The sequence below is a fragment of the Schistocerca piceifrons genome, chromosome 9 (assembly GCF_021461385.2).
Source record: "Schistocerca piceifrons isolate TAMUIC-IGC-003096 chromosome 9, iqSchPice1.1, whole genome shotgun sequence".
In the NCBI taxonomy this organism is placed as follows: domain Eukaryota; kingdom Metazoa; phylum Arthropoda; class Insecta; order Orthoptera; family Acrididae; genus Schistocerca; species Schistocerca piceifrons.
Window position 1 is genome coordinate 154,440,090 of NC_060146.1, and position 17,687 is coordinate 154,457,776.

The following is a 17,687-nucleotide window of genomic DNA, read 5'->3' on the forward strand; positions in this document are numbered from 1 at the left end:
AATATGATCAGATAAGCATCGTCAAAACCATACATATTAATTATTACTGAGGTACTGCTGCTTCAGTATTTGTGCAATGCTAATCACGCATCTTGTTGGCCCCTTTGAGACCGACAAACTCAGTAGGCTATCGACCACCTACTCCCACTGCCAGGAAATTTCAGACAGTTGATTGTTGTCTATTGTTTCAGGACGTCGAAGACTGCAATTCGAACCTCGGCCGAGCAAGTTTTATGTTTTACGACAAAATCATATTCACGTTCCGAGGAAGCTACACTTTTTTTTTGGCCATCAGTCTACTGATTGGTTTGATGCGGCCCGCCACGAATTCCTTTCCTGTGCTAACCTCTTCATCTCAGAGTAGCACTTGCAACCTACGTCCTCAATTATTTGCTTGACGTATTCCAATCTCTGTCTTCCTCTAGAGTTTTTGCCCACTACAGCTCCCTCTAGTACCATGGAAGTCATTCCCCCATGTCTTAGCAGATGTCCTATCATCCTGTCCCTTCTCCTTATCAGTGTTTTCCATATATTCTTTTCCTCTCCGTTTCTGCGTAGAACCTCCTCATTCCTTACCTTATCAGTCCACCTAATTTTCAACATTCGTCTATAGCACCACGTCTCAAATGCTTCGATTCTCTCCTGTTCCGGTTTTCCCACAGTCCATGTTTCACTACCATACAATGCTGTACTCCAGACGTACATCCTCAGAAATTTCTTCCTCAAATTAAGGCCGGTATTTGATATTAGTAGACTTCTCTTGGCCAGAAATACTTTTTTGCCATAGCAAGTCTACTTTTGATGTCCTCCTTGCTCCGTCCGTCATTGGTTATTTTACTGTCTAGGTAGCAGAATTCCTAAACTTCATTGACTTCGTGACCATCAATCCTGATGTTAAGTTTCTCGCTGTTCTTATTTCTACTACTTCTCATTACCTTCGTCTTTCTCCGATTTACTCTCAAACCATACTGTGTACTCATTAGACTGTCCATTCCGTTCAGCAGATCATTTAATTCTTCTTCACTTTCACTCAGGATAGCAATGTCATCAGCGAATCGTACCATTGCTATCCTTTCACCTTGTATTTTAATTCCACTCCTGAACCTTTCTTTTATTTCCATCATTGCTTCCTCGATGTACAGACTGAAGAGTAGGAGCGAAAGGCTACAGCCTTGTCTTACACCCTTCTTAATACGAGCACTTCGTTCTTGATCGTCCACTCTTATTATTCCCTCTTGGTTGTTGTACATATTGATATGACCCGTCTCTCCCTATAGCTTACCCCTACTTTTTTCAGAATCTCGAACAGCTTGTACCATTTTATATTGTCGAACGCTTTTTCCAGGTCGACAAATCCCATGAAAGTGTCTTGATTTTTCTTTAGCCTTGCTTCCATTATTACCGTAACGTCAGCATTGCCTCTCTCGTCCCTTTACTTTTCCTAAAGCCAAACTGATCGTCACCTAGCGCATTCTCAATTTTCTTTTCCATTCTTCTGTATATTATTCTTGTAAGTAGCTTCGATGCGTGAGCTGTTAAGCTGATTGTGCGATAATTCTCCCACTTGTCAGCTCTTACCGTCTTCGGAATTGTGTGGATGATGCTTTTCCGAAAGTCAGATGGTATATCGCCAGACTCATATATTCTACACACCAACGTGAATAGTCGTTTTGTTGCCACTTCCCCCAATGATTTTAGAAATTCTGATGGAATGTTATCTATCCCTTCTGCCTTATTTGACCGTAAGTCCTCCAAAGCTCTTTTAAATTCCGATTCTAATACTGGATCCCATATCTCTTCTAGATCGACTCCTGTTTCTTCTTCTATCACATCAGACAAATCTTCACCCTCATAGAGCCTTTCAATGTACTCTTTCCACCTATCTGCTCTCTCCTCTGCATTTAACAGTGGAATTCCCGTTGCACTCTTAATGTTACCACCGTTGCTTTTAATGTCACCAAAGGTTGTTTTGACTTTCCTGTATGCTGAGTCTGTCCTTCCGACAATCATATCTTTTTCGATGTCTTCACATTTTTCCTGCAGCCATTTCGTCTTAGCTTCCCTGCACTTCCTATTTATTTCATTCCTCAGCGACTTGTATTTCTGTATTCCTGATTTTCCTGGAACATGTTTGTACTTCCTCCTTTCATCAATCAACTGAAGTATTTCTTCTGTTACCCATGGTTTCTTCACAGCTACCTTCTTTGTACCTATGTTTTCGTTCCCAACTTCTGTGATGGCCCTTTTTAGAGATGTCCATTCCTCTTCAATTGTACTGCCTACTGCGCTACTCCTTATTGCTGTATCTATAGCGTTAGAGAACTTCAAACGTATCTCGTCATTCCTTAGTACTTCCGTATCCCACTTCTTTGCGTATTGATTCTTCCTGACTAATGTCTTGAACTTCAGCCTACTCTTCATCACTACTATATTGTGATCTGAGTCTATATCTGCTCCTGGGTACGCCTTACAATCCAGTATCTGATTTCGGAATCTCTGTCTGACCATGATGCAATCTAATTGAAATCTTCCCGTATCTCCCGACCTTTTCCAAGTATACTTCCTCCTCTTGTGATTCGTGAACAGGGTATTCGCTATTACTAGCTGAAACTTGTTACAGAACTCAATTAGTCTTTCTCCTCTTTCATTCCTTGTCCCAAGCCCATATTCTCCTATAACCTTTTCTTCTACTCCTTCCCCTACAACTGCATTCCAGCCGCCCATGACTATTAGATTTTCGTCCCCCTTTACATACTGCATTACCCTTTCAATATCCTCATACACTTTCTCTATCTGTTCATCTCCAGCTTGCGACGTCGGCATGTATACCTGATCTATCGTTGTCGGTGTTGGTCTGCTGTCGATTCTGATTAGAACAACCCGGTCACTGAACTGTTCACAGTAACACACCCTCTGCCCTACCTTCCTATTTATAACGAATCCTACACCTGTTATACCATTTTATGCTGCTGTTGATATTACCCGGTAATCATCTGACCAGAAATCTTTGTCTTCCTTCCACTTCACTTCACTGTATCTAGATTGAGCCTTTGCATTTCCCTTTTCAGATTTTCTAGTTTCCCTACCACGTTCAAGCTACTGTCATTCCACGCCCCGACTCGTAGAACGTTATCCTTTCGTTGATTATCAATCTTTTTCTCATAGTAACCTCCCCCTTGGCAGTCCCCTCCCGGAGATCCGAATGGGGGACTATTCCGGAATCTTTTGCCAATGGAGAGATCATCATGACACTTCTTCAAATACAGGCCACATGTCCTGTGGATACACGTTACGTGTCTTTAATGCAGTGGTTTCCATTGCCTTCTGCATCCTCATGTCGTTGATCATTGCTGATTCTTCCGCCTTTAGGGGCAATTTCCCACCCCTGGGACAAGAGAGTGCCCTGAACCTCTATCCGCTCCTCCGCCCTCTTTGACAAGGCCGTTGGCAGAATGAGGCTGACTTCTTATGCCGGAAGTCTTCGGCCGCCAATGCTGATTATTTATCAAAGTTTAGGCAGTGGCGGGGATCGAACCCGAGACCGAAGACGTTTTGATTACGAATGAAAGACGCTACCCCTCGACCACGGGTACTTCACTAAGCTACATTACTGGCCATTAAAATTGCTCTGCTGTACGAAGCTCATGTTTGCCACTTTCAATGCGTATGCCAAACGCCATACGTTATATACTACAAACAGTCCAGAATTATTATATTGCTCCTTTTTTGCCATGCTATATGCAATTTCCGCTTCATTTCGATATGCTATCATTACGTAGTCTGGAAAAAAATTCTCTATTATTGCTGACACTCGCCCTTTGTTTGACCAAGAGCGTATTTCGTCTCAGCTTTCGCTATTTTCTTTCATCCACTATTTGCGTTAGTAATTTTGTTTTATATATTTTTTAACGTAATAGAATATCCTGCTTGCTGTATCCATTTTCTGCTCCTTCATACTTAATAACCCCTAGTTCTCTTCCAAATTTCCTACTCTGCGTGGAAGTCTGAGGAGCTGCGTGGCTCAATCTCTCCTCCAGTAGAGTGTGAGAGTGTGTTTATTTCTGAAAACGCCAATGGTGGGCTTTCCTGCCTCCCTTTTGACGGCCAAATCTAAAAAGTTAAAGGCCCCAATCATTTCCAGCTATAACTTGGATCGCATTTTCAGGTGCTGCTAGGTTAACATTTTTCCTTCCATAAGTACCTCAGATCACTTCCATCTAACAAGAGTGACCAGTTATGATCACATTGTGTACGTTTCTTTCATTGTCCTCGGCGACCGGTGACAGAATTTCAAATAAAAACTGGTTCTAAGTGATACACCCGCTAAACCCGCTGAGCAGAACAGGTAATTAGGATTGTGGAAAGGGCCAAATAGGTTGGGGTCAGTTTCATCTTCTAATTGTAATTTAATAACACTTTTACAACCAAAGCGGCACATAGTCTGACCTTTACTGAATGCAATTCTTTCACGGCTGAAGGCCTCCAAACAAGAAATCTTAACAAATCAATAAGATAGAAATCCAATTAAGATAGCAATAAAACAATTTAAAAAAAAAAACATCACCGCAAAGTAGATAGAACAAACATATGCAAGGTGCAACACAAATGGATGAGGGCCACAATTAAGTTTCAAAATTTTAAAATATATTACCATAATCTTTAAAGGCAGAAGACCCCAATGTTAAAGCTCGAAAGATAAATTTAGGAATTAATTTGCAAAATTTGTAAGAAAAAAAGGAAAATTACTACAAGCCTTAAATTTTAAGCAGCTGAAAACAGATAATTAAACACCGGTGGCACTCAGAAGCCTACAGGAAGGTCGGTCTGCCCTCGTTCACTTAGGCGAGACAGGTGGTGAGCCCAACTACACTTGATCGGTTGGAACCTAACTAGGGGACAGTCGAGGACCGATCGACACAACGACTTGCTACCCATCAGTCAGTACATGAGACCTCAAACAGTAAGGGTTAAAAACGTGATAATCCACAATGGAGTATGTACTAGCTGTCAAAATAACACACACCATGTTGAACAGCGAAAACAGGTGAGGGAAGGACACTGCCTGAACTTACGTCAGTACCCAGGGCAGGTAACCAGAACACTAACGGTCACAAGGCAGAAAATTGCACTGGTGCACTCGAATAGTAGTCAACCAAAATAGTTAATTGCACCGCATGGCGGCTAAATTCCAGCCGTAGAAACACTCGGTGTTGCTCACAGGAAAACCTCCCAACAGCGAACCACCGAACCGAACCACCACAACATGAATGGACGTGGCCTGGGTAGTTGAAACCACTACTCCACTTTGACGTCCTGGGTCGATGAACCACGAAGCTCGTAGCGATCGGACAGCTCCACACACGCTCCGACATCTTCCCTCGTTCGCAACAACCGACCGACCGACTGCCAGTACGCCAACAACATTTAAAACAAGTTGTAAGTGAAAATGACACCAACTACACACACATTTTTACAATCACCTGGACGAAGACTTAAACGACACTCAGCAGTAACTAAACACGCACGAAGGCAAATTGGGAGTCGATGCACAGATACACAGCTGACTCATGATGGATCGGCGAGCCAAAATGCGTCGTCCGGTAGGACGACCGATCGACGATCCACCAAGACCGGCTCAAGTGATGCGTGGTGGCAATGGTCGGGCGGGCCACGTCAAAGCAGACCTCACTGCTGCTCCAACCCGACTGCACTAGTGCGGCATTGCAACTCCCCGACTGGCAGGTGCGCACTGCGCTCCAGACGCGTTCCAACTGACTGGCAGACCCTGACTCGCGATGCGAACTCCCTATCCGAACTCGCTTACGACAGACAACCACCGGGAAGTAATAGCAGTCAAGCAAAGATACTACGAGAGGGGATATATCGATAAGCGCTGTTAACGCCGTTCACGGCCAGGCAAAACAGCAAATCAGTGACAGTAGTAACTTAAATCAACGTAGTGGGGTGGAAGTACGTTGAAAACAGGGTGTAAAATACATGATGGCGGGAACACGAGCCACGCACGGCTCACTATGGACAATACTGTCTACCTCCAAACATGTAGAACCATCATCATAGAATGATTATCTCTTTTTATTGTAGGACCTGAAGGAGTTCCTGGACTCGGCAAAAGACGGGGCCATCTTCATGAGCCTGGGCACAAACATCCGGAGCGACAAGCTGGACGAAGCCAGCAGGCGCGCCTTCCTGGAGGCCTTTGCCACGCTGCCCCACAAGGTGATCTGGAAGTGGGAGTCCGACTCCCTGCCTGGTCAGCCGCCCAACGTCAAGATCATCAAGTGGGCGCCCCAGAACGACATCCTGGGTACGTGCACTTCACACTCCACTTTCTATAGTTCTGTCATTATATCAGGGCAAGTCATTTACCCTGGGTGCCCAAAAGTCATAGGACGGTTGCCGGCCGCTGAAGCCTATGAGGTGCATTTGTCTCGCACAGCCGGCCGGTGTGGCCGAGCGGTTCTAGGCGCAACAGTCTGTAACCGCGCGACCGCTACGGTCGCAGGTTCGAATCCTGCCTCGGGCATGGCTGTGTGTGATGTCTTTAGGTTAGTTAGTTTTAAGTAGTTCTAAGTTCTAGGGGACTGATGACCATAGATGTTAAGTCCCATAGTGCTCAGAGCCATCTGAACCATTTTGTTGTCCTGTTTCAAAATGTGTCGAGTGTGATGCTCTAATCTAGCTGCTATACGTGGAATACGAAAACTGTTACATACAGACCGTGTAGTGGACATGACAGCATGCCACGAGTTAACCGACTTCGAACTTTGGGCAATGATCGGTGCAAGACGCTTGGTTCGCAGCATGTTAATTAGACAAGAAGAAGAATTTTAGCACTGTTTCCAGTGCCGGAGTCAGGTCGCAGTCTGGAATTGGAGCCATAACATATTTGTGATCCACAGGGTGTCCAGGAGAAATGATCAATATTCAGAGATACGATCGGAACGATCATTCGAAGCAAAAATTCTAGTGAACATCGGATCTAAAATCCATACCTTAAGAGTTATGAGCACTTCTTCATCTTCGATACTGTGAAACAAATTTTTTCCACTGCAAGTTTTTTGAGGAACATTTTGAGAGGCGCTAATAAGGACGAAAACAGAAAACTGTCCAGTATACATGGGATCTATAGGGCATACCTTAACCCTAGCAATACCAAGACGTTTACCATAATGTGCGCATTACCAAGGATGGGAGAGGGGAGTAAGAAGAAGCAGTACTTTACCCCCACCCCCAAAAAAATTGGAGAACAGAATTAATTGTTGTTGAATTATATTAACAACATGCTTTTTAAAGAGGTACTGATGTGTAAGCAGGGTCCACAAATTGAAAATAGATTTCAACACACTCTTAGCAATATCAATGCACGTTCAGTAATGCGTGTTACCTACCTTATGACCACCAAAAAGAATTAATAACGCAAATTTCGTTCGTTGTTGGTAACTTTTACTCTCAACACACTGTTTAAAGAAATATTGATGTGTAAGTAAGGCCCTGAACCTCGAAACATTGAATACGGCGTTCACTGGGGAAAGTAATATATGCTGCAGTCTTAAATTTTTGGGTTAAGTTTAAAAGAAAAATTTTAAATATGTATAGAATCTACTAAAATAACTATATTAGTTGAAAGTGAATAAGGATTTAAAGATATATTAGGTGAAATGGAGAAGGTTGTGAGAAAGTATTGTTGCCTTCAGTCCAAAGAGAGGTACGCTACTGCTCCCCACAATAGCTTACCCTGGGCAAACTTCTTCATCTTTGTGTGGCTACTGCGACTTACACCCATTTGAAACCGCCTACTCTAGTCAGGCTTGTCAACCCTCTGCAGTATCAACACCCACGTTTCCTGATTTCGTAATTCTTTGATGTCTCAGGCATGTTCTACCAATCAATACCTTCACTTACTCAATTTGTGCCATAGATTTCATTTCTCTCCTACTTGATTCAGTACCTCCATATTAATTATTCGATCTACCCATCCAATCTTCAGCATTCCTTCGTAGCATTACATATAACAAAACTTCCATTTTTTTCTTGTCTGAACTGTTTATTGCCCACGTTGCACTTGAGAATAATGCTATCATGCAAATACCTTCAGAAAACTTCCTAACATTTAAATTTATGTTAAATATTAAGAAATGCTTTTCTTGCCATTGCCAGTCTGCATTTTATATCCTCTACACTTCGGTCACTATCAGTTATTTTGCTGACAAAACAGAATTTTTTTTTTAGCTTCTCATTTATTAATCTAAATTCCCTCAGCATCGCCTGAGTTAATTCGATTACGTTCTATTGGTCTTGTTTTACTTTTGTTGAAATATATCTTATAACCACTTTTTAAGACTCTAACCATTCCGTTAAACCGCTCTTGCAAGTCTTTCGCTAGTCAGACTTACAATGTCGTCGGCAAACGGTGAAGTTTTTATTTCTTCTCGCTGAACATTAGTGCCCTTCCCAAATTTCTCCTTGGTTTCCTTCACAAATTGCTCAATGTACAAATTTGACAATATTGGGGATAGCCTACAACCTTGTCTTATTCACTTCTCAACAAAACACTATGACACGGATGTAAAGGAGTCTAAAACAGCGGTAATGGTGTGCCAGAGGAGGATAAGCCAAGTCCAGAGTGCATGACTGGCAACTGCAAGCTGACTCACATACTTTCCTCGGGAGCGATATCGCACAAGAGGGAAACAGCAGCACTGCGCACACAAAAAGTGCCTTCTATAAACAAAAGAAGATGATAACCTAAAAAAGTAACAGTCTACATCTCGAGAAAGCAGTTGCTGGATTGCGGCATCGTGTATGGCTGTCAGTCTTGGGCTCTGGATCGGAGGCAAGGAAAGCTGGAATTCTTTTGAGATTTGCTTGTACGGGCGCGTACTGAAACTTAAACGGACTGATGTGATCATGAATGTTCAAGTCCTTAAAAGAGTGGAACAGAGAAGGAGTTTATGGAACACTATCGTTCACTTGTTGAGACATAAGGGTCCACTAAAGCCAAGAACTTAATTATATTCTAACGCAGAAGGAAACGGAATGAGACTGCAATTGAAGTAGTAATTGACGGAAAGTCATCAAGTAAAGCATAAGTGATTTCTGGCGTTCCCCAAGGTAGTGTTATAGGCCCTTTGCTGTTCCTTATCTATATAAGCGATTTGGGAGACAATCTGAGCAGCCGTCCTCGGTTGTTTGCAAATGACGCTGTCGTCATCAGAAGACCAAAGCAAATTGCATACCGATTTAGAAAAGATGTCTGTACGGTGCGAAAATTGGCATTGTGACGTCATCCACATGGGTGCTAAAAGGAATCCGTTGAACTTCGGTTACACGATAAATCAGTCAAACCTAAAGGCCGTAAATTCAACTAAATACCCAAGAATCACAATTAAATTAGAATTAACACGTAGAAAATGTTGTAGGGAAGGCTAACCAAAGACTGCGTTTTGTTGGCAGGACACTTAGAAAATGCAACAGATCTACTAAGGAAACTGCCTACCCTTGCCCGTCCTCTGTTGGAATACTGCTGCACGGTGTGGGATCCTTACCAGATAGGACTGACGGAGTACATCGAAAAAGTTCAAAGAAGGGCAGCGTGATTTGCAGTATCGCGAAATAGGGGAAAGAGTGTCACTGAAATGATACACGATTTGGGATGGACGTCATTAAAACAAAGGAGTTTTTCGTTGCAGAGGAATCTTCTAACGAAATTTCAATCACGAACTTCCATTTCCAAATGCCAAAATACTTTGTTGACGCCGAACTACATAGGAATAAACGATCACCATGATAGAATAAGGGAAATCAGAGCTCGTACGGTCAGATATAGGTGTTAGTTCTCTCTGCGCTGTATACTAGGTTCGAATAATAAGAGAATTGTGAAGGTGGTTCGATGAACCCTCTGCCTAGCACTTAAATGTGATTTGCAGAGTATCCATGTAGATGTAGGAGTACATACAGCAAATCCATGTTAATACTGTATGTGCGAGCTTAGCCCTTTGCGCTTTCACGACTAAACCACTAAACCGATTTTGATGAAATTTGGTATTCAGATAGCTTGAACGCTGAGGAAGAACACAGGCTAGTTCAGAAAGTGTGTAATACAACATACTTATTGATGTGAAGAATATAACCCGAAATATGGAACAATAATTGCTCCTTGGAAGAGCAGTTTACTCTGTGGAGGCTTTCTAGTATGCCCGAACTATAGAATAATACGCAGATGTTCAGAATAACTTTTATTACTTTCACACTCGAAAACACAACGTTAAACATAAACAACTCTAAGTCACTATGCCAACAGCGGCAAAGATTATGCTCTAATACGTCAGCGATACGATCGCGCTAACCTCACGTGGCAAAGAATGTCAAAGTGTTGCCACATCAGCCCCTCCATTTTTTTTTAAACCGGGTGCTTCCGGTATGTCAGGGAATTTACACTTCACTTGTCTACCTGCTCTTGTAACCACTGTTGGAACCCGATCCTGTTCTTCCTGTTACTCTGTATGAGTATCTGGGTTATCGTCCGTGTTCTCTGGCGTCATCACGGTGGGTTCCTCGCTGGGTGAACTTGACACCATGGGTTGAGTGCTGGGAGTGACCACGTCGATGTACACGGGTTTGAGGTGCTCAATGGACACTGTTTCTCGATTGCCGTTCTTCTCGATTCTGAACCAGTGTTCACCTCTATTATTCGGTAGGGACCACAGTATGGAGAAACTGGTGGGCGTACTGCATCGTCTCTGAGCCACACTTGAGACGCTTGCGTCAAGTCTTTATGCACGAACACCTTTCGTTCCCCACGCCTGATAGGGTTGGTAGGCTCCAGTTTTCACATTCTGCTGCTAAGTTGTTGTACAAACTGCGTGTAAAGCTCTGAAGTGGCCAATCGAGAGGATTGTGGCGCGAATAATTCCCTTGGAACTCTCAACTCTTCGCCATAAACTGCACTACTGGCCATTAAAATTGCTACACCACGAAGATGACGTGCTACAGACGCGAAATTTAACCGACAGGAAGAAGATGCTGTGATATGCAATTGATTACCTTTTCAAAGCATTCACACAAGGTTGGCGCCGGTGGTGACACCTACAACGTACTGACATGACGAAAGTTTCCAACCGATTTCTCATACACAAACAGCAATTGACGGGCGTTGCCTGGTGAAACGTTGTTGTGATGCCTCGTGTAAGGAGGAGAAATGCGTACCATCTCGTTTCCGACTTTGATAAAGGTCGGATTGTAGCTGATCGCGATTGCGGTTTATTGTATCGCGACATTGCTGCTCGCGTTGGTCGAGATCCAACGACTGTTAGCAGAATATGGAATCGGCGGTGGGTTCAGGAAGGTAATACGGAACGCCGTGCTGGATCCCAACGGTCTCGTATCACTAGCAGTCGAGATGACAGGCAGCTTATCTGCATGGCTGTCACGGATCGTGCAGCCACGTCTCGATCCCTGAGTCAACAGATGGGGATGTTTGCAAGACAACAACCATCTGCACGAACAGTTCCCACGACGTTTGCAGCAGCATGAACAATCAGTTCGGAGACCATGGCTGCGGTTACCCTTGACGCTGCATCACAGACAGGAGCGCTTGCGATGGTGTACTCAACGACCAACGTGGGTGCACGTATAGCAAAACGTCATTTTTTGTGATGAATCCAGGTCCTGTTTGCAGCATCATGATGGTCGCATCCGTGTTTGGCGACATCGCGGTGAACGCACATTGGAAGCGTGTATTCGTCATCGCCATACTGGCGTATCACCCGGCATGATGGTATGGGGTTTCCTGTAGTATTTTTTCCTATGAGTACAGCCAAGAGTGGTTCTTGGGCTGTCATTAGGTGTGAGGTAAATGGTGGCGGTAGCAGTTGAGCTTACCGAGGAATCGGTGAAGTCCTTTGTATGTTATTGGGAGGGGCATCACGTCGGGGTCACCATTGTGGAGACTTTCTAGTATGCCCGACCTATAGAATGATACGCAGTTGTTCAGAATAATTTTTATTACTTTCACACTCGAAAACACAACGTTAAACATAAACAACTGTAAGCCACTATGCCAACAGAGGCAAAGATTATGCTCTAATACGTCAGCGATATGATCGCGCTAAACTCAAGTGGTAAAGAATGTTAAAGTGTTGCCACAACTCTTTGACACGCTGTTCCAGACTGAAGCGCCTAGAACCGCACGGCCACACCGACCGGCCAGAACTTTATCGTGTTTGTCAAAAAGCATTTCTTGTTTTATAAGTTCCGCAAAATATGATTCATCATAGTGAATAAAATGCTTATACAATACTCTCCGCGTTTAATCCATACTTCCATACTCATATCAGTGACGAGCCCGTCGCATTTTAGCCTCTCGCTCCTGTTATAGCCTCACTCCAACCTACACACATAAACAGGCCGTTAATCTTTGGTTTGCAAAGATAATAGCACTGTTTTCCGAGCTCTCTAGAAGATATTGACAAATATAGATTATTTATTAACAGTTCGGCTCTAAATTCTCTTCTATGACGTGAAACACGTCTCGGCAAGGCAGCTGACGACAGATAAGTTCCGCGTGGTTGCAACAGCCTTGCTGAGCGGCCGTTTGTACAGAGAACGGCGGCTGCCTTTGCTCTCCACCCGGGGCTTCGTGGTGGCATCGAGCGTTCTTAGTGGGTCTGGTGTAAATCTTCCAGGCTTGTTAATATTGAAACTTGCTAACCCAGCTTCCTTTGTGTTCGTCGAAGAAGCGGATTTTCCGCTTCCCACACGTTCACCATGTCTTCTGAATCTCCCAGGAAAAATAGATGTAGGCGCCCCGGTGGTCCCGGTCGCCTATGGTGGACTGGATGGCCGAGCGGTGACCTCTCCAGTTGTCAGGATGCTAGGAAATGGCTGTAGAAGCGTCAGAAACGCCAAAGAAACATCATTAATTCATAACAACTTTATTCCTGCCGAGTACAATGTGGCTTGGTGATATCAACGACCTTCCCCGAGTCCTCGCTGACTCGTAGCGATGACACCAGATCCGGGCCGCACAGTCTTGCTAGCGCAGCGCCGCGTGCTGTGACGTAGCGGAGGAATGTCCTTACTTCAGCCGCGCGTCGCTGGCGGCGCCCGGCTGGGCGGCGGCTCGGCTGCGGACAGCAAGCTGCTGCGCGTAGGTGGGTCCGGGTTGGAGTACCGACGCTGTCGGCACGAGAGGCGTTCTCGTAGTGTGGAGTGTACTCTATCCCACTCCGTCTTCTTCGCTGCTCCTCCTGGTGGTTCGTCCGCGGTGGACGGGCGGAACGGGCTGCAGTCTCCCAGCGTCGTCGGCTCACCCGGTTGTGACGGCGGATGCACAGGGCCTAGGCCCCGCACGATCTCGACGACGGCTCAATGATGTCGTCAGCATTGGCGGCGAGCGAGTCTGCCGCGATGTCTGCTAATCCTGGGTTGATGATTGACAGCGGCAATCATCAACCCAGAGAGGACCAGAGCTGGTACTGTCCCCTCACGTCTGCTGCTGGATGGGCTGCCCTTACTGCCACATCTCCTTGATAAAGTTTAACATGCCGATCACCGAGCTGAGCGCTACGCAGCGACCCAGTACACATCTAACTGCAAGTCTAACTGCGAGTGCCTTGTTGCTATCAAAGCTGGCGTATTTAAAGGAAGCACGAGGGACGTCCTAACGTCATGCTCGTTTGTAATGACCGCATTCGTTCTACTTATACTGCTGACTTGTCTGTCGTACTCGCCCCTTAGGTGTTCTTGCAACAGAGTTAGGTGTTGTTGCGGCAGACTTACGCGAAGTTGTTAAATGCAGTACAGCTGACGCTATACCTCTGTCTTGCACTCTACGAAAGTCTCCATCTAACACAAACCCGCGTGCTAAGCAATTCTCTCTCGTCTGTTGTGCGTAACCAGGCCATTGCTCCTGCATGACGACACATTCCGATACATGTGCAAACCTCTTACATCTCGGCTAACCTCCTGCCTCTGGCTCTCGGCATAGACAACGAAACTTTGTCAATATTCCACGTTTCCAACTCTTCACTATTCCGGGACACTACATAGATAAAGGTTCTTACTTGCAAGAATGCTCTTTATCTTCAGCGTACTTCCTTGGAAATCCATGATCGGTTATGTGATAACTTTGGTAAAATTGTATAATGCTGTTTTGCTAGAAAAAAGATTTTAATGAAAACTGAGGGACAGTTTGAATTTCGCCGTTGTCATCATTCTATTAGCATGGTCGACATGTGTAATGCAAACAGTGAACTGAAAACAGTTAGACTTTTAAATCACCCACCAGAACTGGGAGCCGGCCGCTGTGGCCGAGCGGTTCTAGGCGCTTCAGTCCGGAACCACGCGGCTGCTGCGGTCGCAGGTTCGAATCCTGCCTCGGGTATGGATGTGTGTGATATCCTTAGGTTAGCTCCAAGTCTAGGGGACTGATGACCTCAGATGTTAAGTCCCATAGTGCTTAGAGTCATTTGAACCATTTTGAACCAGAACTAGGAAACAATGATTTAGTGCAGGTTCTTTCAAAATACGGCCAGATTAAAAAATGAATTAGCAAGATGGTCCAGCAGGCACACGATTCAGTGTTATAATGGCATAAGATCAGTTCAGATGTTTATAGAACTTAACGTTCCCTCCCGTAGTACTGTATCTGAATCTAAGGCACATCTTGTCTTCTCAGGACAGAACTCTACATCTCACTTGCGTAATGAAGCAGGGGACCTTCGCGAATTTGTCCGCGGTAGGTGTTTTTTTTTTTTTTTTGTGGAATAATCTTCGTGCCAGACATTAACTACACACATCAAAAAGTTTTGGATCAAACGCATTCCCAGAACTCCTGAAGATGGACGTTGACTGTGGATGTTATATCACAGACACAGTCCCTCTGACTGTTCAGATATATAAACAACCATGCATGAGCAGCGCCTATTAGACGGAGGGGTTCGACAGCCTATCAGTTCCAATCATTCCACCGGGGAGGAGGTACACGGCTCGTGTTGTCTGTAGTTCAACCACGCCTAGACGGTCAATACCACGGTTCAATTGCGTCTGCATTGTTACTTTGCGCCAGGAAGGGCTCTTAACAAGGGAAGTGTCATGCCGTCTCGGAGTGAACCAAAGCGATGTTGTTCGGAAATGGTGGAGATACAGAGAGACAGGAACTATCGATGATATGCCTCGCTCAGGCCGCCCAATGGCTACTACAGCAATGGATGACTGCTACCTACGGATTATGGCTTGGAGGAACTGTGATAGCAGCGCCACCATGTTGAATAATGGTTTTCGTGCAGCCACAGGACGTCGTGTTACGGCTCCAACTGTGCATGATGCGCAACTTCACTCCCAACGTCCATGGCGAGGTCCATCTTTGCAACCACGACACCATGCAGTGCGGTACAGAGGGACCCAATAACATCCCAAATTGACCGCTCAGGATTGGCATCACGTTCTCTTCACCGATGACTGTCGCATATGTCTTCAATAGGACAATCTTCGGAGACGTGTTTGAAGGCAACCCTGTCAGGTTGAACGCCTTAGACACAGTGTCCAGCGAGTGCAGCAAGGTGGAGGTTCCCTGCTGTTTTGGGGTGGCATTATGTGGGGCCGACGTACGCCGCTGTTGATTATGCAAAGCGCCGTAACGGCTGTACGATACGTGAATGCCACCCTCCGACCGATAGTTCAACCATATCGGCAGCAAATTGGCGAGGTATTTGTTTTCATGGACGACAATTCGCGCCCCCATTGTGCACATCTTGTGAATGACTTCCTTCAGGATAACGACATCGCTCGACTAGAGTGGCCAGCATATTCTCCAGACATGAACCTTATCGAACATGCCCGGGATAGATTGTTTCCGGCGACCAGGCTATTTCGTTTCTCGATGTGTTAGTCATGAGACAGACCGATGGCCGTCTAAAACATAAAGTGTTTCGGAAGAGCACACATACTGATAGAAACTTACATAAGAACTTAAATCATCACCCACAACAAAAAAGAGGGGTAATCAAAAGATTAGTGGAAGGGAAAAACGGATTAGTAGGCCGGAACATCTGGATACGGATCATCTGAAACAGGCCTTCGAAAAGAATGGGTACTCAAACAAAGAAATTAATAGAGTTTTAAGACCTAATTACAGCAGGCCAAAGGACAAGGATGGTACACAGCAATGGAAGAACACGGTGTCTTTACCTTTCATTAGTAAGGTTACAGATCGAATGGGCGTCTCGCGGTTCTAGGCGCTCAGTCCGGAACCGCGCGACTGCTACGGTCGCAGGTTCGAATCCTGCCTCGGGCATGGATGTGTGTGATGTCCTTAGGTTAGTTAGGTTTAAGTAGTTCTAAGTTCTAGGGGACTAATGACCACAGATGTTAAGTCCCATAGTGCTCAGAACCATTTTGATCGAATGGGCAAAATTTTGCTGAAACATAAAGTGAAACCGGTATTCAAACCTACCGGAAAAATAGGACAAGAACTTCGTTCTGTTAAAGATAGAAGGCCACCATTATCATCTAGCGGTGTCTATAAAATTCCGTGTAGTTGTGGCAAGGTCTATATTGGTACTACGAAAAGATGTGTGAATACGAGGGTAAAGGAGCGAAAAGTCTTTGCCGACTGGGTAAAATAGATAAATCGGCCGTTGCGGAACATGCACTTCAGTCAGGTGACCGTGTAGTTAAGTTTTCTGAAACTACAGTTTTAAGTGCTACCACGAGCTATTATCCACGACTGTATAGGGAGGCTATTGAAATTTATAAACATCAAGATAATTTTAATAAAAAAGAAGAGGCCTTGAAATTAAGCGAGATATGGACAGTGGCGTTACAGAATCGATAAGTGATTTTTATCTATGACGGACTATTATCGATAGTTACATTTTATCCTTGACTACTTTTCTCTCTGCTATTACGTGCAAGCTAGACCACGCCCACTTTCCTCAGTATTTAGGCCGCTCTCCGACGCCCGACTCGTCAGTCGGCAGGACTCAGCAGGACCAGCCATACCTCTGAAGATGTCCAACGTAGTATTGGACGAAACGTTAGGAATAGAAGAATTCCATGGACCACGGCCACATAACCCGGAAGAATTATCAACAACAGTACCATCCGGTCGTGAAAGCCTTCATTGTATTATTAGTGCCTTGATGAACTTGTGGTTAGTATGCCATGACGAATACAGGCATGCATCAATGCAAGAGGACGTGCTACTGGGTATTACAGGTACCGGTGTGTACAGCAATCTGGACCACCACCTCTGAAGCTCTCGCGGTATGGTGGTACAACATGCGATGTGTGTTTTCCATGAGCAATAAAAAGGGCGGAAATGATGTTTATGTTGATCTCTATTCCAATTTTCGGTACATGTTCCGTTACTCTCGAAACCGAGGTGACGCAAAACATTTTTGGATGTGTGTATAAGATGTGAGACCTGCTGTTAACGTACAGGATAATAGTGAAGCCACCCCAATGGAATGTACAGAACAAGAGCTGATCTCATTTGAGGACTACCTTACTTTGATTAAAGAAACAAGGAAACCATCATTCAATGAACAGCGAAGCAGGCGGGAGGAGTACTTAATTTCAAGCTGCAACTACTACGCAAGGGAACAGCACAGAAGTTGTTCACCTGGAGTTTATCGAAAAGGTAGTATCCCCGAAACGATAGTGGA

The 17,687-nt window shown here is 44.8% G+C and overlaps 1 protein-coding gene across 1 annotated transcript in view; it reads left to right on the plus strand.

Annotated features, from left to right (window-relative positions):
• The window catches only part of LOC124717351 (UDP-glucosyltransferase 2-like), a 76,792-nt gene that overhangs the window by 21,069 nt on the left and 38,036 nt on the right, over nucleotides 1–17,687 (plus strand). Inside the window, exon 3 of the mRNA XM_047244180.1 lies at nucleotides 6,103–6,325. Within this exon, the coding sequence (XP_047100136.1) occupies nucleotides 6,103–6,325 (223 nt within the window). The remainder of the gene's footprint in view (nucleotides 1–6,102; nucleotides 6,326–17,687) is intronic.